The 26,415-nt window shown below is 41.3% G+C and overlaps 2 protein-coding genes across 4 annotated transcripts in view; one reads left to right on the forward strand and one right to left on the reverse strand.

Moving 5' to 3' along the window:
- Positions 1–22,842, forward strand: part of LOC131912005 (zinc finger protein 25-like) — a 44,066-nt gene extending 21,224 nt beyond the window's left edge. The window contains exons 4-7 of one of the 3 annotated variants that reach the window (XR_009379494.1): positions 6,878–6,987; positions 7,534–8,302; positions 20,266–20,481; positions 20,953–22,842. Coding sequence is in view for 2 of the 3 variants with exons in the window: in XM_059264481.1 (XP_059120464.1) it covers positions 6,878–6,987; positions 7,534–8,302; positions 20,266–20,342 (956 nt within the window). In the remaining variant the exon portion in view is untranslated. Of the gene's footprint in view, positions 1–6,877; positions 6,988–7,533; positions 8,303–20,265 lie in introns of all 3 variants that reach the window. The other 2 variants (XM_059264481.1, XM_059264482.1) reach the window with 2 other exon arrangements.
- Positions 22,843–24,952: 2,110 nt separating this feature from the next.
- On the reverse strand, positions 24,953–25,762 carry LOC131912008 (BOS complex subunit TMEM147-like). Its single transcript, XM_059264487.1, has one exon. It carries the CDS (start codon positions 25,700–25,702, stop codon positions 25,028–25,030), a length of 675 nt encoding a protein of 224 aa, XP_059120470.1. The 5' UTR covers positions 25,703–25,762; the 3' UTR covers positions 24,953–25,027.
- Positions 25,763–26,415: the final 653 nt, after the last annotated feature.

Genomic DNA, 26,415 nt, shown 5'->3' on the forward strand with positions numbered 1-26,415 from the left:
GTCTTGCTCTGTGCAATGCTTACATGCTGCTGCTAGAGTCTCAATCCCTGTACATTTCATTGTGGGGAGGATTTCAATACCTCTGCTGCTCTTTTCACACCAGGGCTCATTCCACCCTGGCGTTCTGTCAGCCAGCATCTTCCCTTGGGTCCTGCACCAGCTTCTGCCAGTTATACCCTTAGGGATGCTGCCTGGCCTCTGCAGGGACTCTGCTGTCCTTGGAACACTCTCAAACTTGAAGATGCCTGCTCCCTGGCCCTCCTGGTGCATGCCCTGCATCTTTCTCTGGAGGCTTTGTCTTTCACACAGCTGCCACAGCACCCTGTGCTCTCATTCTCTAGCTACCCATGTGGCTCTGCTATAGTCACTGGGGCCTGAAGTCTCTGCTTCACTCTCCAAGCCACAGCCACTGCCTGCTGTTGGCCTCTCCCACAAAGTCTCTGCTGGACTTGTCAAGGTTGCACATAACATCAGGCCATGTCTGACTGGCTGGCTCATGGCACTCTCCTCCATGGCTCTTTTGCAGTGGAAAGTGTGCAGAACCCTGCTGCTTGTTGCTTACAATGGAGGCTTCTGAAGCTACTCAGACTGCTAAGTTTACTGTGGCTGCTAGTTCTTGGATGCTGCTTTCTGCACCCCAGGTCTTGTCCGTACTCAGGGAGGGGGAACTACTCCCTTAATATAAGTTACTTTATATTAAATCTTCACCATATTCCTAGACCTAAAGCCTATATTCTCCCCCAATATACCTAAGTCTACACAATATCCTTATAAGCCTATATTACCCTAATATACCTAAGCCTACATTTCTCAAACTAAACTTGTGACTTACTTTATTAGAGAGAAAGACACAGAAACAGAGACAGAGAGAGATACTTATTGCAGCCTAACTTTAACTACTTGCTTCAGTTTAACTTGAACTACTCTGCTTTATATTTAGAATTTTACTCCTGTAGAATAGAATACCACCGACTCAAATTAATTCATTAATTCATTACCAGGCATGCCCCCCCTCGCAGTTCCTTCTTCTCTCTTACCCTTTGTACCTAAGTCCCTGTTGAGCCACCACCTGTGGGGTCCTTGGGAGTTCAGCTCCCACTTTTCCCACCTATTCTAGGGTTCTTAGGAAGAGGAGGAAAGGATAAAAAGAGAGACCTAGCCAACGAGAAGAAAAACAAGAACACAGAATAGCTTTGGGAGGGCCTGGATCAATACCCAATAGCCTCAAAGGTTTATTCATAAGGCTGTTTATAACATGCCAGGGGGAGCAGCAAAAGACCTCCCCCTTGCAAGATCAAAGCACACCATAGAGCCAAGTGTAGACTCTTCCAAACACCTGTTAAACATGCTTGTAGTCAAATCATCTCTTAATGCAGCCCTGCTGGGTAAAGCAAGCTCACATTTTCTGACCCTTAGTAATTTGGGCCTCCACAAATACTTGGTTTCAATTTTAGAAGGCACCAAGTGAACTTACTAAGTGCTCATTCATTTATTTTAATTGAACTTTGAAGTGACCATTTTCAAATCATACATAGGTGGTTATAAATTAAAGTCCTGGTAATGATCATGATTGGAATTAAGACACAAATCAGAAAATTCCTAGGGTCAGGTGTATTTAGTATATTTATTATTATTTTCCAAATTTAATATCTAATATATAAGTGGATATAAATTAAAAATGAGCTGCCAAAATGGTTCAGCTTCTCTCCAAGAAGCCCAATGACTTGAATTTGATCCATAGGATCCATAAGGTGGAAGGAAAGAACTGATTACCACAATTGTCCTCTGGCCCCCACCCATGTGCTATGATGAGGGAAACCAGCTCCCTCTTATTCCCCCAAGGTACTCTTGAGCAGGGAGAAATGTGGAATTTGTAGATAGAAGTATATAGAGAGAGACAGACAGAAAACACAGGATAGCCTTAGGAGGGCCTGGGTCTGAACCCACCAACCCCTTCTGTCTCTACTAAAGGGCTTTTTAAAGGAATACCAAGGGGTGGAGAAAAAGACCTCCTCCCAATACAGCCAAGTGCAGACCATTCCAGACACCTAGTAACCATGCACATGGTCCAGCCATCCCCTAATACAGCCCTGCTATGTAAGGCAAGCTCAGATGTCACTAGGATCCTTTGTGGGCTCCCATGGGTCCCTCCTCTTAATTTTTTAAAAGAGTCCTTTGGGTCCCTCAGTTAAGCTGAGGTCTGTCTTCGGTCATCCTTTTCAGACAGACAACCCTTATCCGTCTTGGAGGTACACTTTCCATCAAGTGCAGTCTGGCTTAGACAGGGAAGCTGGCAAGAGAAATTTGCCCATCCTTGGCTCTCAGCCTCGGGTAGGAGAGGGTACTGAGCTCAACTTAGCTCTGGCTCAGGTTCCTATTGAGCTTACAACCACCACAATGATCTCCATAGCTGCCTCACTTCCCAGTACAGGAGTAGAGGATGATAGAGATGGCATATCTTTTTTGGAGTGGGTCTTAAGATGTCTATAACAGCCTTAGCTGTGCCAAGCCCTTTCTTAAATCAAAAACTCTTGATGCAATCCACATCAGATGAACTACATCAAACTTAAAGATTTCCCTTAGCTTTTTACCAAACTCTGGGTCATTAATACTAGTATAAACATTATATATTTATAACTAGCATGACTATTTACCACATGTATTTACACTTCTTACAAACCTACATCACTATTTATATTTAAACTTACATTTTATAGGACAACTTTATAAACCTTAGCAAGTAGCTAGAAGTGTATGTATTCTTAGCATCAACTATCACTGTACATGTTTACCCTTTCTACAAGCTTAATTCAAAAGAAAACTATAGGACTGCCTTACAAACTTTATCACTCATCTAGAAATGATTTTTGACAGACCTATTTACATTATCTTTCAACAAGCCAGAGTACATGAATCAAGAATCACCACAGTTAAAATTGCAGGTGAGCTCAAAACTGCCTCATTTTTGAAGTTCACAGTCAGTCTTGATAACCTCCTTAAAGTTAACTGAGGGAGCACTAAATGCAAATCTTTGACAGTCTTGAGGGCTAAAGGAATGGTATAAAAACAATCCTTCAAATCCAAAATAATTTTATAAGTACTTTTTGGTATAGCAGTAGAGATAGGCAATCCAGGCTGCAAAGCTCCCATTGGTTGTATGGTTTCATTAATTCTCTTTAAGTCCTGTAATAATCCCCATTTCCCTGACTTCTTTTTAATCAGGAAAATAGAATTCCAAGGAGAATTAGAAGGTTCAATATGACCACCATCCAACTGCTTCTGTACTAACTGCTGCACAGCTTGTGTTTTTTATTGTGTTAGGGGCCATTGATCTATCCACACAGGCTGATCGGATTTCCAAGTTATAGGATCTGCATGGAGTATAGGCTGCTCAATGACCCTTCCTAAAAATTTTCTGACCCATCCCTATTAGCTTTTTCTTCAGGGGGTCAGGATGACCTTTCTTTTAACTCTTGGTCAGGAACTTCTTGTTTAGAGACGGCTGCACTGGGACTATATAAGTATACTCCCATACAGCTCTTAACCCCACAAATTTACAGGCAAATGAGGGACAATGTATGACCCTCCTCATCTCTCCAGAAGAGTTCATTGCTGCTCTGCTCAGGACACTGAGTTTGACCAATCCCTGGCAGCTGTGTGATAGCTTCCATTTTTTCCACACAGAAGCCACTGACTAGCGGTTATAACAGATGAATCTGCACCTTTATCTAGAGGACCCAAGAAACTTTTTCCATTTATAATTGAACTGAGTTCTGGATGTTGTGGACCTATGGCTTATAGCCAATAGGCATCTGAGGAACTGAATCCAGTTTCTCCTCTCTTATCTCTTTTGACTGGATTTTGTGTTTGTATCTGAAGAAGTAAAATTAACTGTGCAAATCTCTGGCCTGTCTTTATTACTGAAATTACCTTAGGTGAATGAGCCATCACTGTTATCTTTCTCACATAATCAGCATCAATTACTCCAGGAGCAACAAAGATTCTGCATGGTGGTACTACTTCTTCTCAGTATCAACCCTACAGAGCCCTGTGGCAAAGGTCCATAAACGCCTGTAGGGAGTGCCTGCATCCCCATTTCAGGGTCAAAACTGTATAAATGGAAGAGCTGAGATCTAATTCAGCACTGTCTGGGGTCGATCTCTAGGTCATAAATATATTCTTTGCTGGAATATTGACAGCAGAGTTACCCCAAAGGTCTATTTTGTCAGGGCCTAGGGAGAGCCCCTTCATCCATTTCCCTGAAATGGATTCTCCTGGGTATCCATCCTTGGTAGACCTTTATTTCTTCCTTTACATCTCAGGCATATCCCAGATTCTCTATCCACTCTTACACTGTTTCTCTTGCCAGGACATCTCCTAACATGGTGTCCCATCTGACCACACCCAAAACATCTTCCTGGGGGCCCAGCAACTCTCTTTTGCCTGGAATCAGAATGTCTTTGCTGGTACAGAACATCCTTGACTGCTTTTCTTTGTAATGCCACAGCCAGGACTATCCCTTGATTGTACGATGGCCCTCTATCTGAACAAAGTCGGATATAGTCAGAAATAGTTCCCTTCTTTCTAAAAGGGTGTACTTGTAGTTCCACCTTAACCCCTCTATTTTTTAATCTTTCTACAAGTGACTCTGAATACTTGCTTACCATTTTCATGCCCATTTTAACACTAAGGAAATCCTATTCTTATTCAAAATTTTTCTCGCACTGTATTCCTAGATTCTACCTTCCTTAATTTTTACAGATAGAAGTTAAGAGAGAGAGAGAGAGAGAGAGAGAGAGAGAGAGAGAGAGAGAGAGAGAGAGAGAGAAACCTTAATAGAGAAATATTTCTATGCTGCAGCCTTACCCAGGCACTTTTCAGCCTCTAGTTTTTCTTCCCAAGAATAAAATCCCCCACCTTCACTTTTACTACAAAACCAGACAGTCCAACTGCTTCCTGTGGGGCTTTCTCCCCAAGCTTTTGCCAAGTCCCTGTTCCCTGTTTCTGGCATATTTGAGGGAGATCAGCTCCCTCTTACTCCCCCAGGGTATTCTTGAGCAGGGAGAAATGAGGAATTTGTAGATAGAAGTATATATAGAGAGACAGACAGAAAACACTGGATAGCTTCATGAGGGCCTGGGTCTGAACCCATCAGCCTCTTCTGTCTCTACTAAAGGGCTTTTTAAAAGAATGCCAAGGGGTGGAGCAAAAGACCTCCCCCCAGCACAGCCAAGTGCAGACCATTCCAGATACCTGGTGACCATGCACATGGTCTAGCCATCCCCTAATGCAACCCTTCTGGGTAAAGCAAGCTCAGATCTCACTGGGAAACCTTTGTGGGCTCCCACACTATGGTATGCATGTGCCCACACTCTCCTAAGATAAAGTGATTTAAAAAACTAAAAGTAAGTTATAAACACTTGATAGTGATTGTGATGAGACTTGTGGTAATATTTGGAAATCGTGGGTTAAAAAAACTTGATCATAGTTATAAGAAAATGAGGAAAGAGAGGAACAGAGGCTTAAGAATAAGATGAAAAATCAGATTAGCCATGCTATGATGTCAATGATTAGAGTTAGAGTAAAGGAGACGAGATGTATTCACAGGAAAGGAGGAGCATGAGGGATCATAAAAACAGGTGGCAGGACAGGGAAAACGGGATGCAGAAATGGCTGGTGGTTCAGAGCATGTACTTCTCTTCTAGGGAGCCTGAATTCGATTCCCAGCACCCACATCAGGTGGCTCATAACCACCTGTAATTCCACGTTTAGGGTCAGATGTCTTCTGACCTCTTTTGACTCCTCCATGCGAGCACACACACACACACACAGACAGACACAGACACACAGAGAGAGACAGAGACAGAAACAGAGATAGAGAGAGACAGACAGAGAGAGGGAAACTAAAAATAAAGATTGAACAACAACAATAATAACAACAACAAAATCAAAAAAGAAAACCCAGAAAGGCTAGCTTCATTGGTGAGCTCTCCTTTTGAGGGTAGGAGAACCGAAGTTACAACTATAGATAGACCTAAAATTTGCAGAGACTAGCATTTCTCAGTACAGGTGATAACAGTGATTCTGACCACTGAATCAAGCAGCGTGTTTTTCTCTATAATTGCAGAATGGCCTTGGAGAAGAAATTGGTTGCATATAACCACATCTCTTGAATTCTAAAAGCAGATATCTCATACTCTAGGAACCTAAAAATGAATCATCACACGTTAGGGAGGCCGTGGACACTGACAGTTCCTATGCAGAGGGTTGCTGTTCATTTTTCTTTTTCACACGAACAGGTATGGGAACAGAAACTGCAGAAGCACTGAGGAAAATACTCGAGGCACTGAAGGTGTGTAGGGTTCGACAAGTCTCACTGTGGAGGCCTGAGTTTGATACCCAGAATATCCTTAATTGCTCTTCCAATTTATCCATTAAAGTCTCTTGCCAGCTCCCCCTAGGGTTCTCCTGTTTCTGCTTTCTGAGCCTAGAATTACCAACATTTAATCTAGCCCACCTGGATAATGGAATCTGAACTCCAGTTCTCATGCATACATGACCAGCATTTGATTAAGCCACTGAGCCATCCCCCAGCCAGTTATACTATTTCATTTAAGAATAAATTGTCAGCCAGGTGGTGGTGGTGCACACCTTTAAGCCCAGCACTTGAGAGGCAGAGGAAGTCAGATCCCTGTAAGCTCCAGGAGTTCCAGGACAGCCAGGGCTACACAGAAAGACCCTGTCTCAAAACAAATGAAAGAATAAATTGTCCTAGCCAATGTTGCCATAAAATTTACATGAGGAAACTAAGGTATTATATGTTTAAATTAATAAACAATATGGTTATTCATGGATGATATTTTTCATATTATTTTAGATGTTCAAAAAGTATGTGTCCCGATTGAGACCATCCAAGAAAATGAAGAGAGACAGTGGTGTGAAGTGAAGACCACCAGCAGCGATATACCAAATAAAAAGATGGCTGAAGTAAGTACAATTTTTAATGTGGACTCAGACAACTTTTCATCCGAACAAGAAGAGTGGAACTGTTTGGGAGGTTTCCTTTTAATTTCTCTCAAGTCAGAATGCACTACTTCTCTACACTGAGCCCTATACCATTCAGGCTGGAGAAGAACCTGATGATGTAACTGAGAAACTCCTCCCATATTCTATATATCTTAGTCTCTATAACAAGAGTAAAAGAGAATTCTGCTGTATTCAAAATATTCCACTAGGAATATCTTTCTGTACAAAGGTAATATTCAATAAAGGAATGTCATATTCAAGAGACCTCTAGTTATCTCAGGGAAAATTTCAAATCCTTTGTTAAATAGCACTTATTGCTCAAGACACAGTTCATTTAGGATGAAACGCATCAGATGAAAAGTCAGCAAATAAAAGTACACAGATGAAAAAATCTATAACTATATTGTTCATGAGCTTTCATGTGAAAAAAATCACACATCACAAAACACTAGGAAGCCATGTTAGGACAATGTATACAATGAATAAAAAAAATTATTCTTTCTTAAGGCACAACTAAAGGTTCAACAGAAAATCCAGCAAGGGGAAAAAACAGATTCATGTGTCAAAACACACTGCCACAGGCCACAGCACAAGAGCCACACATATGGGAAACACTATGAATGTAGGGACTGTTGTGAACTTTCCCATGAGAAGTCAGTGCTCACAGAACAGCAGAGAACTCAAACTGAAGAGAAGATCTATGAGTGCAAAGAATGCAGGAAGGGTTTCTACCACAAGTCACACCTCTTTCGACATCAGAAAATTCACACGGGAGAGAAGCCCTATGAATGTGAAGAATGCCCAAAAGCCTTCTACCACAAGTGCTATCTCATCCAACACCAGAGAATCCATACAGGAGAGAAACCCTATGAATGTGAAGAATGTAAGAAAGCCTTCCGCCGCAAGTGGCTTCTAACTTTACATCAGAGAACTCATACAGGAGAGAAGCCTTATGGATGTAAAGAATGCAAGAAAGCCTTCTACCACAAGTCCCACCTCACTCGACATCAGAGAACCCATTCGGGTGAGAAGCCCTATGAATGTGGCGAATGCAGGAAAGCTTTTTGGCAGAAATCAAACCTTACTGCACACCAGAGGGTTCATACCGGTGAGAAGCCCTACGAATGTAAAGTGTGCAAGAATACTTTCTACAACAAGTCAAACCTCACTTTGCATCAGCGAATTCACACAGGTGAGAAGCCTTATGAATGTAAAGAGTGCTGGAAAGCCTTCTACAGCAAGTCAAAGCTCAGTCGACATCAGGCAACTCATACAGGTAAGGATCCTTATTAATGTAAACAATGCAGAAAAGCTTCTCCATGGAAGTCACTTCTCTCTCAAAATCAGATTTCATTCAAGTGAGAAACCCTAAGAGTATAAGTATCATAGGGAAAGTTTGTAGTTGAAATCAGCCCCCTGTGCACCTCACCAAACTCAGATAGGTAAACTCTGGGAACATAAAGAATGTATGGGACATTTGTTTTCTCTCTCTCTGTCCTCTCTCTATATGAGTGACTCATATGGGAAACTCTGGGTAATGCATGAAACCTGCTACATGCTGCTAGTCTTCACTTGAAATTAGAGAATATGCTGGTGAGACTGGTGGACATCAAGAATGTTTGAAAATGTTTTTCCACAAGTCAGGTCTTAACTCTAGGGACCACATACTGGTGCAACATACGAGGACTGTACAAATATAGGAAGGATTTCTACCCAAGTAGCTTCTTTCTGCATAAGCAACTCATACATATGAAATGTCATATGAATTTAAGGGCTGTAAGAAAGTTTGTATAATTAGTGAAGCCTCAGTTGACTTCAAGATATACAAAAAGGCTAGTAACCCTATGAATTTAATGACTGTGAGAAGGTTTTCTAACATGAAACATTGTCACAGTCATTAAAAACTCATACAGATGGGGGATTCACTGAGTAAAAACCACAAAACACCCAGAAGAAGAATTCAGATCTCAAACTATGAGATTATACACAGAGTATATACAGATGTGAGAGTAAATGCACAACAGATAATTTACCCAGTTCATACAGGGTTACTTGCTTTTTATCTTACCCTGTTTGGGGGCTGGTGCACAAGTTCGATGCAGTGTAGGGCTCTAAAGCTAGTCTGAGCATCAGAGCAGAGGACTGTGACTCAGAATTCCATGCTAAGTGGTTGATGAGGAGCCTCTGATTCTCAGGTGGTGGTGGTGGTGGTGGTAGGGGTCTTGCATTCCAGAAAATGGATGTGTGAACTTAGAACTTGGGTAAGGTGAGAAGCCCTTTTAGTTAATGTTTATGCAGCATACTGGTTGTATCACTGATAGTTTCCAATAGCTTGGAGACCATAGCCTTGGTCCTGTATGCAGAATCAGTTATGAGGATGGAGAAAAATACAGCTGCAAATGGGAATGACCTATACAGTGTCTGGTCTGGGTTCTAACAAATGTGTCTAATCTGTTACTTGTCTGTCAGCACAAAACAACAAAAGTGATAGAGTGCAGGTTTATGATGTAGAAAAATATGCTTCATATGTACATGAATGTATCAGGATTCATATTTGTTATTCTATAAATATAAAGATTTTAGAATAGGCATTTAGCCATACTTATATAATGGCAAACATCAAATCACTTAAAGAATCAGGGCCATTGAGTTAACTCATCAGGTAAGGTGCTTGCTGTGAAGATTGACCACATAAGTTAATTCCTTGGAGCCGTGTGACAGAAGATAAACAAATCACAAAAGCTGCATTTTAATCTATACATGCATACATGCATGCTCTCACATCTGTGCACACACTACATAAATCAAAATGAAAAATAAAGAAAATGATAGCATTTATGTAGCTGGGCATGTACTCAGTTAAAGTTTACTTACAAAGTTTGTATTGCTTGTCTCTAGGCCAGTGATGCCCAATGGGGTTAAGGCATTTGTTACCAAGGCAGACCACCTGAGTTCAATCCTCAGGGCCCATGTGGTATAAGGACAGAACTATTTCTCCACATGTACATCATAGTATGGACATGCATATAAATACACTGGCAAACACACACACTACATAAATTTTTTAAGTTTCCTACATGACTTTTTTTGTTTTCATTGAACATTTATGCATGGTATTCAATTATTTGTAGATATAAGCAGCCATGCAAGAAATTGCACCAAATTTAGAATGTGTCATTGGGCAATTTCAGCCCCCAACCCAAAAAATAATTCCACCAGTGGTGGTGATGCATGCCTTTAATTCCAACACCCAGGAGGCAGAAACAGGTGAATTGCTGAGTTCCAGGCCAGCCTGGTCTACAAATGAGTACCAGGACACGCAGGGATATATAGAGAAACCCTGTCTCAGAAAAAAAAAAATTCCTAGTGGTTATTTTTAATGAAAGTATCTATCTAAAGCCCCACTGTTTTGGTATTTATATTGTAGTCGAAGCTATTCTAATATTCATGTTCCTCCTCTGTTGAGACCTGCCAGTACCCGGTGCCCATGCAATTCAAGATTAAACAGAACCAGGAAACTCAAAGCTAAGCTGCTCAAGAGTCCCTTTGCTGACATTCTGTGATGCTTTTATTCTAGATAGCTCAGATTTCAAAGCAGGGACAGAAGCAATGAAAAACACAGATAGTATTTCTCATCACTGTCACCAGATGTGCTCAGATCTCTTGGCCAAATGAGGGCTGTTTGCTTAATGCCCTTGAATGCTCTAAGCTGCATTGCTAATGGGGGGTGAGGGAATCTTGCCTAAGGCAGGCAGACCCCTTCATCCCAGGGGAGCAAACAAGCAGGAAGTCTTATTATATTCAGTCTACATGTTACCCTTTCCCTGTGAACTCATTAAGAGCAATATAAAGTTTATATTGCTGAGTGAGATAAACGTGCAGTTCATGAAGCACTGAAAACACAGGTTAGATTAAAGCAAAGCTATAATAGCTGCTTGAGCTCCCTGAGGCCAGCTCCACCAAGAGAAGGTCATTATTTTATTGATCTCTCAAAAGTTGATCCAACTGTTGAGGGACCAAGTGAGAATCACCTGTAATATTGAAGAACACATACCAGGAGACTGTATCTTTTAGCAGTAAATACTTAATGGCAGCTCAGGTTTTGTAAAAGCTGTTCAAAGTTCCTTCATTTTTGCATTTAATTCTCCAAAGACAGTAGCCATGGCACTGGCAGTTTTGCTGAAGATACAAACTAGTTGGGAGATGTCACGCTGAAGGCACTGTCAGTCCCGGTGCTGGAAGCAGAACAGAGGCTCTGCCTGCGGTTTGCCTCATTCTTAGTTACTGCAGTTTGTTGTGGCACATCGATCGCAAACTTCCAGCAGCTCTGGGCGTGTTATCTAGGAATGGCAAGAGTGCAGGAATCCCGCTTGTAGAACAATATCGTAAGACTGGCAACAGTGCCTGAAAGTCTGGTCGATTAAATAAACAGGCCCATCCAGAAGGCAAAGCTTTATCTGAAAGTAAAGATATATTTCTTTCTACAGTATAGTTAGGGGTACATAGTTAGTACATACAGTGCATAAGCAATGAGGAGCCCACATCAAAAACCAAATGGGTGAGGCTGGGTTAAATATCATAACTAAATCACCCTGTGTAGTGACATTGTCATATATGCCTGGAAATGAAAGAGCTGTCACACTGAAAACATGTTCCTCATGATGTTAGCTGTCACTCATGTTTGCACTGTACAAGGGAGTTGTCAACCATCTGTCTCTATTATTGGTTCAGCTGTCATTTACCTGGGGACATTAACATAATCATCATAGTTTGCTGACAATCCAACCAGGTGTTTTAAAGTAGATGATGAACAGATTGTCCCTCCTGAACACAAAAGGAGGTTTTGTTCGTGGTATCTATAGCCAATTTAACCCAAAAATGTTGTTGATTAGGAGTAAGTGGGTCCAAGTATGTCTACTTTTAAAGTCACATTAGCATAAAAAGTATTCAGATTGCTCTCCTTAAGTTTTGCACAAGTATAATTCCCTGTATATAAGATAAATATGATAAATTGTTGAGCCAGAAAAAATATCAAAGAGTTAGGGCTGTTTTCACTTTGCCTAATAATAGCCATTTCTAAAAGTGGTAATGAAACTGTAAAATATTAAGAATCAGTCACAGGATTAAGTGGGGTGAATCATACTTTAGAAATATCTGTGGAGCATACAGCTCACTTTGTTGTGTTGACAAAAAGGCATTTGTGAAATCTCTATGGATAGTCCATTCCCTGGCTGCCCTTCTGTGACTGGTACCCATCAGTGAAGTAGGTAGAAGCTCTCTCCCTCAAGGGGCAAAATGTGAAAGACTTTGAGAACTATCCACACAGTGGATTTAAAAAGGACAATAGTTTACTTTAAGCATAACTGTGGAAACATATACAGGAGACTATATAGAAGGAGATAGAAATTGGTCTCTCCCTCCAATATTGTCTCTGTAATTGAATTACATTTGTATTTAACACAACTATAAACAATTCTGGGCCTATTAAAGACATTTGATGATTTATGAAATAATCATTAACTTTTATATTTTAATTATCTTTGTTTTACAATGAATTAATAACTCTTGTAAGACTAGGATTTTATAAATTAAGGAAGTTTATCTTTGTTAAGATGTTGAGCCTTAAAAACTATTGTAGTTGAACTTTTTCATCAGATGGTCAGTTCCCCAATAATAACTTGGAGACTTACTATTAATTATAAAAACTTGGCCAATAGCTTAGTCTTGTTTCTAACTGGCTCTTGTAACTTAAATTGACCAATTTCTATTAATTTACATGCTGCCATGTAGCTCATGGCTTGTTACATCATCTCCTACATGTCATGCTTCCTTCACTGGCAACTCCCCCTTTTCACCTTGAAAATCCTGCCTAGCTATTGGCCATTTAGTTTTTATTAAACACAGTCACAAGGACATATCTTCACATGGTGTAAATGAATAGTCCACAACAAATTATCATTTTTGAGTTGAAGCTCTTTTAGTACCAAATAAACATTAAACCATAAATACAGTTCATAGTAACTGGGAACAACCTCTCTTAATCTTTCTATAGTGTATTTTTTTTACAAGATCTAAGTTAATTTAATTAATGTTTTATATTAGGTAGCTTATTTTATCACAAAGCATATACTTACAAGAGAGAACAGCAAGATTGGTTTTCATGAGGAGACATTTATAATAATAAAAAGGTGTGCAACTAATCTTTACCATAACTTTTGTGATGACTTTTTTTTATATGGGTAAAGCTTAACAAAGTTAGCAAAGATATAGTGATTAGCTTGATTTGACATACATTTTAAAATCGGTTTTTGTTACTGTGGCTAGATCATCATAACATTAGGAAACTACAGGTCTTAATCCTCAAATATATATCATCCATGAGATCCATCTGCTGTAACCTTTGGGAACTTACACAGTCCTGCTGCTTGGCTTTAAGCTTCTTGGGTTTTGTTTTCCTCTGTTAGCTTTCTTTTTTTAGGACAAAATTGTTTTATCATACCAAATCCATCGATATCCCAAATGCTCTTTTTGAAAGTCCTTTTTACCAAAAACTTACCTCAAGCCAGTGAGGTGGCACTTGCCTTTACTCCCAGCATTTGGGAGGCAGAGGCAGGTGGATGGATCTCTGTGAGTTTGAGGTCAGCCTGGTCTACAACATGAGTGGCAAGATAGTCAAAGTGACAGAATAGGGAGAGCTTGTCTCAAAAAAAAAAAAAGCTAGGTGTGGTGGCACACACCTATAATCCTAGCACTTGAGAGTCAGAGGCAGATGGATCTCTGTGAGTTTGAGGCCAGCTATATAGGTGTGAGAGAATGAGTCATATATATACACATATATATACAAATTTATTATTTATTTTTGTTTATTTTGCTAAATAACATTTTTGTTGAGGTTTTAAACAAACTTTCTCTGCTTGGAATCTTACAGCTTTTTAACCTCCTCTCCTTCTCAGGGTCTTACAGATCCTGAGAGGGGAGAATGCTCACATTTCAGCAAGAGCTTAAGAGATAATGATGACCTTCAATGGGGTAACATTTTTGTAAAAAAAAAAAAAAAAAAAAAAAAAAGTAAGGGAATACTCAGAGAGCTAAATGTCTGTAATTATATCTAGCCATCTTGACCTTTATATACAAATTTCTCTTTATTAAAAATAACGTATCCATGTGGTTGTTGCATACCTTTAATCCAGCACTTGGGAGGCAGAGGCAGGTAGATCTCTGTGAGTTCAAGGCCAGCACTTGGTCTGATCTACAGAGTGAGTTCCAGGACAACCAGAGCTATGACACAGAGAAACCTTGTCTTCAAACCCCCTCCCCAAAAAAGTAAATATCATATCATGAGACATAACAGCAATAAGAACATTAACAAATCTACCATTTGTTGTGAAACATTTGTTGTAAAACAATAAGGAGGTGTTAAGCACTATCTTTTTGGGTGGGGGAGACTTTACCCAGTATATATAGCAGCCTGTTTATAACACACACACCCCTTCCCGTTCTTAGGTAAAAATCCTGTATCCCCTAGTTTCTCTAGAATATCTTGAGGCCACATGAATTAGAGCCTAATTGCATGTAAGTAGCTGGGAAGAGTGACTGGACACTCAGGTGAAGTTCCAATGGCCTTCTCTATCTCCTCTTTTATTGAAGGAATATTGACTTGATTGCCTTTCTATTACTATAAAGAGACTTATAGAAGAAGTAGTTAATTGGGGCTTACAGTTCCAGAGGGTGAGTTCATGACCATCATGGCAGGGAACATGGCAGCAGCCAGGCAGGCATGGTGCTGGCACAGTAGCTTAGAGCTCATCTTGAGACAACCACAAGACAAAGAGATAACTGAGAATGCTGTGGGCTTTTGAAACTACAAAACCAGTTGCCAGTGACACATCTCCTCAAGCAAGGCTACCCCTCATACTCCTTCCCAAACAGTTCCACCAATTTCTCAAGTATTCAAATATATGAGACAATGGGGACCATTCTGATTCAAACCACCACATTCCACTCCCCAGCCCCTATAGGCATGTGGATGTCATAATGCAAGATGCGTTTAGTCCAACTTCAAAAATCCCCATGGTCTTTCAGCCACCAAAGTCTCTTCTGAGACTCCAGGCAATCTCTTTACTAATCCCCTATAAAATCACAAAGCAAATCATACTTCCAACATAAAATGGCGCAGAATATACATTACCATTCCAAAAGGGAGGAAAGCAGGACCAAAACCCAGCAAGGAAAACTCCAAATACTGTAACTGATGGCAAAGGGGTCAGACAACTCCACCCTCCCAGCTTTGTTAACTGAAGGACACTCCTTTCTCTTGGATTGGTTCCACTCCCTGTATGCAGGTCTCCTTGGCAGGTATCCATGGCTTTGGCACAACATCTTAGGGTCTCCCACACATTCCAGGCTTCACTTTCACAGCTTCACTCAATGACCTCTCCAGACCTTCTTGCAGGGACTCCTCTGCCACATGCCTGGCATGCCTTGCCTTGTTTTTCTTAAAGCAGCTTTCTTTAACTACCAAGGAGAATCCCATGATACCTTTATCTTACCAATAACATATGTCCTCCATGACTCTAAAAGAGGACCACATGGCTGATGCTACTAAGTTCAGCTGACAGTAATTTTTCATATTGAATACAGACAGCTAGAGAACATAGGAAGTTGTACCATCTGTATCTTTATAAATGAAAGAAGGAACAAGAGCAAATGTATCCAGGCTTGGTAGGGCAGAAACAGAGTGCGGCAAGCTTTCTCATTGACTTTCTTTGGATCACCAGCCCTCCAAAAATGACACGAAGACTTATTATTAATTATGAATGGCCTTAGCTTAGGCTTGTTCAGAACTAGCTCTTTTAACCTAAATTAACCTCTTTCTATTGATCTACTTTTTGCCATGTGGCTCTTTACCTCTCCTCCATTCCATATGTTCTACTCTCTCCCTGTCTCACTGGTGAAAACCACATGCCGAGATTCACCCCCTCAGTTTCTCTCTCTGCCTGGAAGTACCGCCTAACCTCTCCTGCCTAGCTATTGGCTGTTCAGCTTTTTTATTAAGCCAATCACAATGACATGGCATGTCTTCCCACAGTGTACAAATATCCTGCAGCACAAGGACAGACCACAGGCATAATGCAAGGAGTCCCCAAAACACAAATATCCTCCCAGTTAGTGGAAGCAGCTTGGAGACCCAGAGTCATTGCAGGCTCCATGTTATCTTCTTAGCTGCCTTTTGCTGTTTGAACTGAGTGTAGAGCCCGTTGACATTCTCTGCTAGTATTGTCAAAGGACAGCATTTCTAATAACATCTCTCTGAGGCCAGATGGAGACACAGTCTCTTCATGCCACCAAGTCCTGACATGAAGGGATTCAGCAGGTTCAACACGAGTCCTGGTGTCTTAGTTAGGGTTTCTATTGCTGTGAGGAGATACTATAATTATGGCAACTCTTATAAAGGAAAACATTTAATTGAGGTAGAGGCTTACAATTTAGAGGTTCAGCCCATTATTATCATGGCGTGGAACATGCAGCTTGCAGACAGACATGGTGCTAGCTACATCCCCATCAGAAGGCAACAGAAAGTGGACTGAGACACTAGGTGGTATCCTGAGCATAAGAAACCTCAAAGCCTATCCCCACAGTGACACACTCCCTCCAAAAAGGTCACACCCACTCCAACAAAGCCACACCTCCTAATAGTGCCACTCCCTATGAGATTATGGGGCTAATTACAATCAAACTGCTGCACCTGGCCAGCTTGTCACAGTCCTGGGGATCAGTTCCTCTGTTTCAGCTATCCCTCTCAACAATCCCATCATGCATGGATACATAAGTCTGTAAGACAAGATGGCTTGTTTAAAATCCCTAAGTATCTTGTAGGGAATAGGCTCATATTCTACACGTATTCTTCCTGATGAAAATTATCAACTCTTGGTCTAAAGTGTTAGAAATCACCAAGGCTACAGGAAATGAGGTTAGATGTGCCTCCAAAACCCTTTTACTCTTAAGCTGTACAAATCCCTGGGCTAATGCAGGAACTTAGGAATGCAGGGGAGCAGCTAGCAGAGAACTTTTCATCTTCGAATCATCAAAAGAGTCAGAAGACTGGAAAGGAGGAAGGGCCAAGAGCTTAAGGCAGAGGTCATGTACATCTTCTCTCTTCCTATCTGAAAGGGTTAGCTGTCTTGTGGTGTTTCCTTATACAAGAGTCATTTGCAATGGCTGAATACTGCAGTCCAAAGATTACAAGGAGACCAGACATTTAATGGCTCACTTCTCCCTGCTGATGAGCCTGTTCAAAACAGCACAAATACCTTTCTAATGCTTTCTGGACACTCAGGAGGCAGATGCAGGTGAATTTCTGAGTTCTGAGTTCTTCAAGGCCAGCCTGGTTTACAGAGTGAGTTCTAGGATAGATAGGGCTACACAGAGAGAAACCCTGTCTTGAAACACCAGAAAGAAAGAAAGAAAAAACAAAAGAAAGAAAGAAAGAAAGAAAGAAAGAAAGAAAAAGAAAGGAAGAAAGGAAGAAAGGAAAGGGGAGAGAGAGAGAGAGAGAGAGAGAGAGAGAGAGAGAAAGAAAGAAAGAAAGAAAGAAAGAAAGAAAGAAAGAAAGAAAAAAGAAAGAAAGAAAGAAAGAAACTCAAAGTAACTAAACTGATGGTAGAAAGAACATACTAACAGATATGCTTAGGAGACAATAAGTCATACAAGCAGAATTTAGCTAAGGGAAAACTGCCCCCCCCCAATACACCAAAGATTAGTGTGCTAACTAGATCTGTTAGGAGTAAGGAAAATTTAGGATGCTAGGACGTGAATGTTTATGTAGCAGAGTTGACAGCCGTTAGACCCTGATGACCATTCCCAAAGACATACATCTAAAGAGCAGCACTGGGGGGCAAAATGGGGTTACAATGGTCATTAAGTCTCCTGTCCTCTTATCAGAACACCATAATTCTTCCAGGTAGACAAGATGACCCTGGGTAACAACTATTCCAAAAAAAGAAAAAATTTTTTGAAGAACAACACTGGTATGCTTAAAATAATTCTGACAATATATAAGACCCATGCTGTGTACATCTCCTGTCTGCCTAGGTGGCCAGACTTGCAGTCTCCTGTCTCTGTTTAGATTGAAGTATGATCTAGGACTAGGAACCAAAACAGATTTAAGGATGACAGTGCTTGTAGAAGACATAATCCTAAAGTGTATGTACGCTAGGAAATTCTTTTGTTCATGTCCAACTCTTCTTGGGCATTAGCCCAGCCAGACAAACGCTAGTAAAGAGCTTTTCCTTAATTAATCTCTAATGTAAAGTGGTTCCTCCTCACTACAGAGGCATATCATTTCTGTAACACGTTAATCCCTGATGCTTTTATCATCTTGCACAATAAGTGCATAAGCTCTCCTCTTTTGCTTTGGGTTTGACACATGAGTACCCAGGCATACTGGAGTAGGCTCCTTGTTAAATTAAAAAACCTCATACCTCGCTGGTGTTCCTCAATAGATTGCATATGCTTCAGATATAGCTCTGTTTCAAGCACCACATATTAATATCCATCAGTGACCAGTGCCAGACAACTGTTGTATTTGAGATTCACCTGAACTAAGGGGCCTCAAGGTTATGTTGCTCAAGAGTGCCTTAACTGGCATTTGTGATGTTTTTATTCTGGATATCTCAGAGTCAAAACAGGGACAGGTAAACAATGATGAACATATACACAGTATTTCTCATCACTATTACCAGATGTGCTCAGGAGCCAGAAGGTCTCATGACCAAATGGAGGCTGTTTGCATATTGCCCTCAAAAGCAGTGAGTACTGCATTGCTAAGGAGGGGAAGAAACACCTTGCCCACAGCATTCCTTTGACAGGCAGAGGCATTGCCTCAAGGGGAGCTGAACAGTGTTATACAGGAAGAGAGTTCAACAGCAGGTTAGTATTGGAAAGTCTATTATATGTAGGCTACACCCCTCCATATTGCTGAATGCTAAGATTGTAGACATGTGGCACAAGCCTGTAAGCCATTAGTTAATATGTGAACACTGTGAGTAAACCATCCAGCATTTCATGCATGAGAACTTTGTGAGAGAATATGTCAGTTTGTGTAAATTGAATGTTTGCTTTCAGATGGGATTGTCAATGTGGTATGGAAATTAAGGTATTCAGCTGTGTGGCAAGAGAACATTCTGAGGGTGGCTATGTTGCTGGGACACACCATGCATAGCACTGTTTTCCCTGGGGGTACAAAGTGTGAAAGGAGTCATGGATGCTTGAGGAAACAGGGACCTGGAAATTTATCTACTCCTGGTAGGGTACCGACTGTGCAGACTGCTTCGGAGCTATGATGAACTTACAGAAACCATCAAGTACTTAGAAAATGTATAGATTATTCTCCTAGCTTGAAGTCCTTCAACAACCTGTACAGCCAAATAGTGCCTGGGGAATCATACTGGCTTAATGAGTTAAATGAAGCAGTTGCTGGCGTCCATGCTGCTATATCCATCATAGCTCTTCTGATGGAACAACTGATGAAATCGATGAGGTCTTTTCATTACTGTTGACTGTGCAAGACTTTTATAGTATCCCCTTGATTGCCTGAGATCAAATGCATTTGTTTGGAATGGATGATGGTAAGTCTTCAGGGATCCAGTCTACACTGTTGAAAGATTTCTTTATATAGTGCTCACCATTGAAATTCTTAACAAATATTTAAAAGGACCCAGAAGTACAACTAACATAAAAATTAAGGCATTCAAATTAAAAGGCACACCTTTTAAGAGTTAACATGCTGGATAAATGTGCAGTAACTGAGCTATGGTCGTGGAGGTCACAGAGGCCCTCAAACAAAAAAGACTGTTGTCACTGCTATGATGTCTACACCACAACTAGATGGTAAAACCCAATTGCTGAAGATGACACATGCTTTGCTTGTAGGACACAAAGAAGTAAAACTGTGATGAGGCTGGATAGTGCCCACAGACTCCATGCTGGCTGCTTGGCTATGTGCCAGGCATGATGCCTGCTAGTGCCATGGTTGCATGACACTGTGACTACAACCAACAACTTTCTGAATGGATTTTAGGCCTACTTCACAGGAAGGAATTTGTGTCTGCTGCTGTAAGCCAGGGGAAAGCCTGTGGGTGAGGAGTCCCAGGCCTCAGTGGGCAAACAACTGCTATTGTTTTGTTGAGTGGATGTGACCTTATCAAACTGTCTCCTGCATATTTGTGCTTATGCCCATAGGTCACTGCTTCTGTCAACTACAGTCCGCCATGGGAGGAAACTTCCTCTTTACAGTGGTGTACCACAAAGCCTCATAACCACCTGAACTCCTGAGACTAAGTGACTATTGTGACATTCTGATCCAATGCTCAATCACAGATGGAGGAAAATAATCAGACATCTATGTCATCCATCTAAACCTCAGGGAATGTTCTGGAAGAGGTGGCTTGAAAGAATGTAAGAGCTGTAGGAAGATTGGAGTATTTCATATCAATATCCTCTGAACTGAAACATTTCCATCCTGGAGGGAGGCTCATTAGTTCTCAGGAAGTAAACTCACAAGTGTCAGAAAGTCCCTGAAACTTACAAGATTTACCAGGTCCCTTTCTCTCTGAGGTAATATAGGCAGTATCAAACACTAAGGAGAAGAGGCTGAGTAGTTGAGATGTCTGGAAGACACTGATCTGATGAACTGGCTGCAGGTTACTCAGAGAAATCTGGGGCTGTAGCTTTTGTGAGGTTTTCCCCATGCTGGTGTGGGCTTGCCAGTGGCACATCTGCCTTTGAGTTGTCCATGCTCATGTAAGTCTCTCATTACTCAGGCATCTTTAAGTAATCCTAGTAATCTCATTTGTTCATCAAGTTGGATTTAGTCCATTGTTAATGCCCTGCCTAACATGAATGAATGTTTATTTTGTATTTCCCCAGGGAAAGTCAGAAACAGCATGTGAAGATGAGCCTGCTTAACCTGAACCTGAAATGCATCAGAATCTGTCCAGAGTATGGAGATGGTGTGAACCCCTACTGATCACATCCATTGATAGAGATGTGTGGGCATATGTCTTAGTTAGGGTTTCTACTGCTGTGAAGAGACATGACCATGATAACTCTTATAAAGGAAAACATTTAATGGGGTGCCTTGCAGTTTCAGAGGTTTAGTCCATCGTCATCATAGGGGGACATGACAGTGAGCAGGCAGACATGGTGCTGGAGCTGAGAGTCCTACATCTTGATTGGCAGGTGACAGGAAGTGAACTGAGACACTAGATGTGGCTTGAGCATATATGAGACCTCAAAGCCCACCCACACAGTGACACACTTCCACCAACAATGCCATATGAATTCCAACAAAACTAAACCTCCTAATAGTGCCACTCCCTGTGAGCTCATGGGAGCCAATAGCTACCACAGTGTATAACCTCTATTCTCTCCAATCAGTTTAATAAACAGTCCAAGTCCATAGGATGTTAGCAGTAAATAATTAATTAGTGGCAGCTCATGTTTTGCTTGAGTTCTTTCATTTTTGTTTGTAATTCTCCTAACACAGTAGCCATGTTTTAATGTATGAGCTCTTCTCATTAGCAGTTTTTATGTTTGCCTGTCATTTTGTCCCTCTTACTTCCTGTCACAGGGTGAGACAGTCAGCCAGAGTAGTGGAGCTTTGAAAGAAACTTTGAGACAAACATGTTTGGGTCTGAAGTAAGCGGGCCCAGTGGTAGTGCAGAAGCACCAACTGTAGGGATGCAGAGGAATGAATGGTTAGCACAGAACTTTTCATCTTCTGAATTTTCAATGGAGTCAGAAGACTGGGATCAAGGGAGCCAAAGGTGGAAGGCAGAGCTCCATTACATCATTTCATTTCTTTCTGAAAGAGCTGTCTGTCCTGTGCTGTCTCCTTGTACCAATAGGGCACAAATCATTTGCAATGGCCAAATACTAAGGTGAAAAAACTACAAAGAGATCAGACATTTATGTGATCACCTCCACCTGCTGAGGAGCCTGTCTGAAAGAACATAAACATCTTCCCATTGCTTCCTGGGCAATACTCTCAGCCAGTAACAGTGTTTGTCTATACATACTGACAGCTCAAAGAAATCTCGCTTTTGTCCTCTCTCCCAGGATGCTTTTGGCATTGTTTACAATCTGCACGTGTGGCCTGCCCTTTGCCCTAGCATCCAGGAATGGGTCCCTTGCATGATTTATAATTTTGTTTTTACTTCCTTCTTGCATTATGAAAAAAGAAGTTCTTTAAAGAAAAAAATTCTCAATTCTTAGTTTTGTCCCTTTAAACAAAAATTCAAACTTTTTAAACTATTGCTGTTTGACAGATTGCTTTACCATGATTTCCTATTTTAAAACTATAAAGACTTTGAGTAAAAAATCAGATCTAAACCATAAGTATACTTATGGGAGGCTACAGTTTCAAAACTTATGTTCAAATTATTTGCAAATGAGTTAAAATTCTGGAGCTTGGGTATGTCCTGAACAATGCCCATAAGTCAAAATAATTGTTTCTCATAAAACATCACTGGATGCTTATTTTATATTTAAAGTCATGGTGTGTATTTAAGAATTGAGAGCTGTGATAGAGCCTAGGGATTTCCTCAGTTCACAGAGACTGACCTAACATGTAAGAGGGCTTGGGTGTCATCCCCAGGCCACACACACCCAGCAGGGGTGAGGTTGGGGCATACCTTTAACCAGTAGTTCAGAGGTTGAAGCTTGAGGACACAGTGTTGTTCCAATTCTCTCCTGGCCTTCCTGGAAACCACAGCTCCAAACACAAAAATAAAGTTACATGTTTGCTCTTCTAGCATATTTATTTGTTTCTTTGCTTGTTTTGTTTTGTTTGAGATATGTTCTCCCTATACAGCTCCTGGAATTCACTCTGTGGACCAGGCTGTCTTCAAAAGCACAGAGATCAGCCTGCCTTTTAACAGGGCTGGGAATAAAGGTGTGTGCCACCATGCCAGGCACTTCTAGCTTTTTTCTTTGTCCTTCAATTTCTTTTTTTATTTTTATTTTTTTATGAGTATGAATTTTTTGTGTGCATGTACATCTGTACACTATGTGCTTGCCTGGGTCCCTTCAAGGGCAAGCAAAGTGTGATAATGAACGTTATGTTTAGAGGATAATTTACTGTGCTAGACTTCTAAAAACAAAATTGCTTTTAGCTTGTATAAGTCATGAGGAAGTTGCTTCTACATTGAATATACCCTGTCAGGTTGCCCAAGATTGACAGCTTCCTGGTATAGTTGGGCTATTCTTAAAAACTTCTGATTGTTGGAAAATATTTCATTGCCTCAGCTATTCTTACAAGGTTCAGTTCACAAGATTAAATAGTCTAACTGCTAATTTCTACTTTTGTATGAAACGCTTGCTTGCTTGGAGGGCTGAGGCAGGTGCTGAATGTCTGTTACAAAACCCAGCCTTTTTCTCTGACTCCTTTGCCTGCTTTTGGGACTTTTTTCCTCACTGGGTTACCCTGTCCAGTCCTAACATAAGGAGATGTGCTTAGTCTTATTGTAACTTGATGTGCCATGTTTGGTTGATATACCTGGGATGTCTTCCCCATTCTGAAGGGAAACAAAGGAGGCGTGGATCTTGTCAGGAGGAGAAGTGAGAGGGACTGGGAGGAGAGAAGGGAGAAAAAACTGCTGTGGAGATATAATGTATGAGAGAAGAATAAATTAAAACTTTTTAAAAATAAAATAAAAAACAAAATAAAGCCTTGCCCACACCCAGACTGAAAGAGTTAATTTGTGTCCCCAAAATTACAGCTTTGTAGGTTTTGCCTTTAAAATCCTTGGACTAATAATAGACAGGGTTTTACCTAGAGAACCTGCTCTGGTTCTGTCCTGGTCAGTCTTTTGTAATAAAAAGCCTCTAATTTTCTAAAATCAAAACTTGAGTCAGACCCACAATAAGAGGAAGTAGCATTCCCTGGGACTGGAGTTACAGACAATTGTGAGTTGCCATGCAGGTGCTGAGAATTATATCCAAGTCATCTAGAAGAGCAGGCAATTCTCCTAACCACTGAGCCATCTCTATAGCCCCTTGTTTTATGAATTATTGTGTAGGTGGGGGGACCCCAAGGGTATCCCACACATGGTGCAGAGAAACATGCTGGGCAGATGTAGAGGTGGGCTGTGGCGAATCAGGCCATGTGGGCATAGTGGTGGCCAGTAATTTACAACCCAGAGGCTGCATTCAGGTTGAGAGTATATTATAATAAAGAGATGAAGAGAAAGATAGAAAAGAGAAAGACAGAAAGGGAGAGAAGTTGTAGGTGCACACCTCATGGGAGGAAGAGCAGAAGAGAAAGAGAGGGGAAGGGAAAGAGATTTCCTTAGAATGAGGCTTTTATGTCAGGACACAGGGCGGCACCAAGGGGTGGGATTTCAAGGGCCAGATTAGAATATTAAAATTCCTCCATTTTGATTATTATAAGAGGTGATTTATGGGAGCAAGTGGGAGAACAAGGGCGCCATATTCTCGATGCTTCTTCAAGCTGACAAGGGGTGAAGTGGGAAGGGGGAACCGGGAGTCATGCATGGTGGAAGAAATCAAGAACATTCCTTGAGGGAGTGAGGAGGCAGGTTGCATCAGTGGTGTTCCAGGAGCTTGGTGGAAAATGGCACGCCAAATCAGGAGTATAGAAGCCATGTCACCTGCTCTTTCTCTGAAGGTCAGGCGGGAACAACAAATCTGCAAAATATGCTCAGAAAATAGCTGGGGTCTGGAGATTGTTAGTTTCATCAGACCAGATTTCTTGACGCAGTATCAAAACTTTTCCCAGGAGCCTGTAGTTATCTGTAAGACAGCTGGAATGGATTTATATGATGGTAAAGAGGTTAAAATCCATTTAAGGATTCTTAAGAACTCTTTGTAGTCAATGTTCTATCAGTTTTGTTTTTTTTTTTTTAACTTTCCAAACACCGTTTACTTCACTAAAATCTGGAGAGAGGCAGCGAAAAGGTACCTCAACACCTGGGCCACCAAGCTAGGAGTGTACATTGACAACAGCAACATACAGGGCCAGGGTGCTAAGGGCCAGCAGTCCTGTCACTACTGCCCGGGCCAGCAGTGCTGTCCAGCTGCCCAAGGAACAAAGATGGACAAGGGTCTCCATGACAAAGGCCTTGTAGACACTAAGAAACATCAAGAAGAGAACTGCAGGCCGGAAGGTGTGGTACAAGTCATAGCGTGTTATCATCCAGACCTGGGCTGCTGCCACGATGTAGTGGACCAGACTGATGTTGGAGTCAATGCTCATCTGGATGTATTTCCAGTCAAATTCAATGCCTCGGGCTCCCACCCAGAGAGGAATGCAGCGGGACATAATGAGCTCAGCAGTGGCCCAGCCCAGGGCAGCAACCATGATCTTGTATTCCCCCTTGCCTGCATTCCGCGACATGACAAGGTTTAGGCCTATCAGGTCTGCCACATCCACACTGGCTTTCATGAATTCCCCAATGAAGTCATAGATGCCACCTTCCCAGGTGGGGAAGAAAGTGGCCAAGAACAGCATCTTGCATAGCTGCACAAAGAGGTAGGTGACCCCGGCCTGGACACATTTCCAGAAGGCGTTGTACTCGGACAGGCCGCTGCACTTGTACGTGATGAAATAGGGAAAGTAGGCGAGGGCAAAGCAGTTCCCGAAGTGGAACAGGGTCATGACGCCGGCCGCCCGGTCCCGCCAGCGAGGAACTCGCCCGGCGGCGCCTCCTCTGGGCAAGGGGTCTCCTGTTCTATCAGTTTATCAAAGCTGCATTTATCAGTATTAAAACTTTGAACCTCTGGAGTTATATCTGAAATGGGTCTATCCTGTACCATGAAGTCTGTGAATGAGGCATATATATCTGTAATTGGAGAGTATATGTTTATATATATATATATATATATATATATATATATATATATATATATATATATATATATATATAAAATCTTGGGATTGGGGCTGTTAAACTGATACCCTAGTCATCAAACACCGTCAGATCTGATCTGAAATGGATAAGTTTAAGAAGTGAGAAAGCTTTCCAGCTACCTAGGCAGCAATCCCAAATCTCTCCAAGGTCATTGGGAGGGCAAAAGCCCCAAAGGCAGCACTTGTTTAGCTGATAGATCCAGAAGATCTGGTAGTATTTTTTTCAATGGAGTAGAGAATTGGGGAGACTGACCTACCTTGACTTTGCAGTATGGGGCAATCGGTCCTCCAGTATTCCACTTATTCACAGTCTGGACAGGATCTCAGCATTTTGCTTCATGGCCTTTCCATAAGCTTCCAGGTGGAAGTTCTTTCATGGCCATCTATCTTATTGGAGAAGATATAGGATGCTGCCAGGAGCTGACATGTCTCTTTATCATAAAAAGACTTTTATATTAAAT

This window comes from Peromyscus eremicus, chromosome 5, assembly GCF_949786415.1.
Source record: "Peromyscus eremicus chromosome 5, PerEre_H2_v1, whole genome shotgun sequence".
Lineage (NCBI taxonomy): Eukaryota > Metazoa > Chordata > Mammalia > Rodentia > Cricetidae > Peromyscus > Peromyscus eremicus.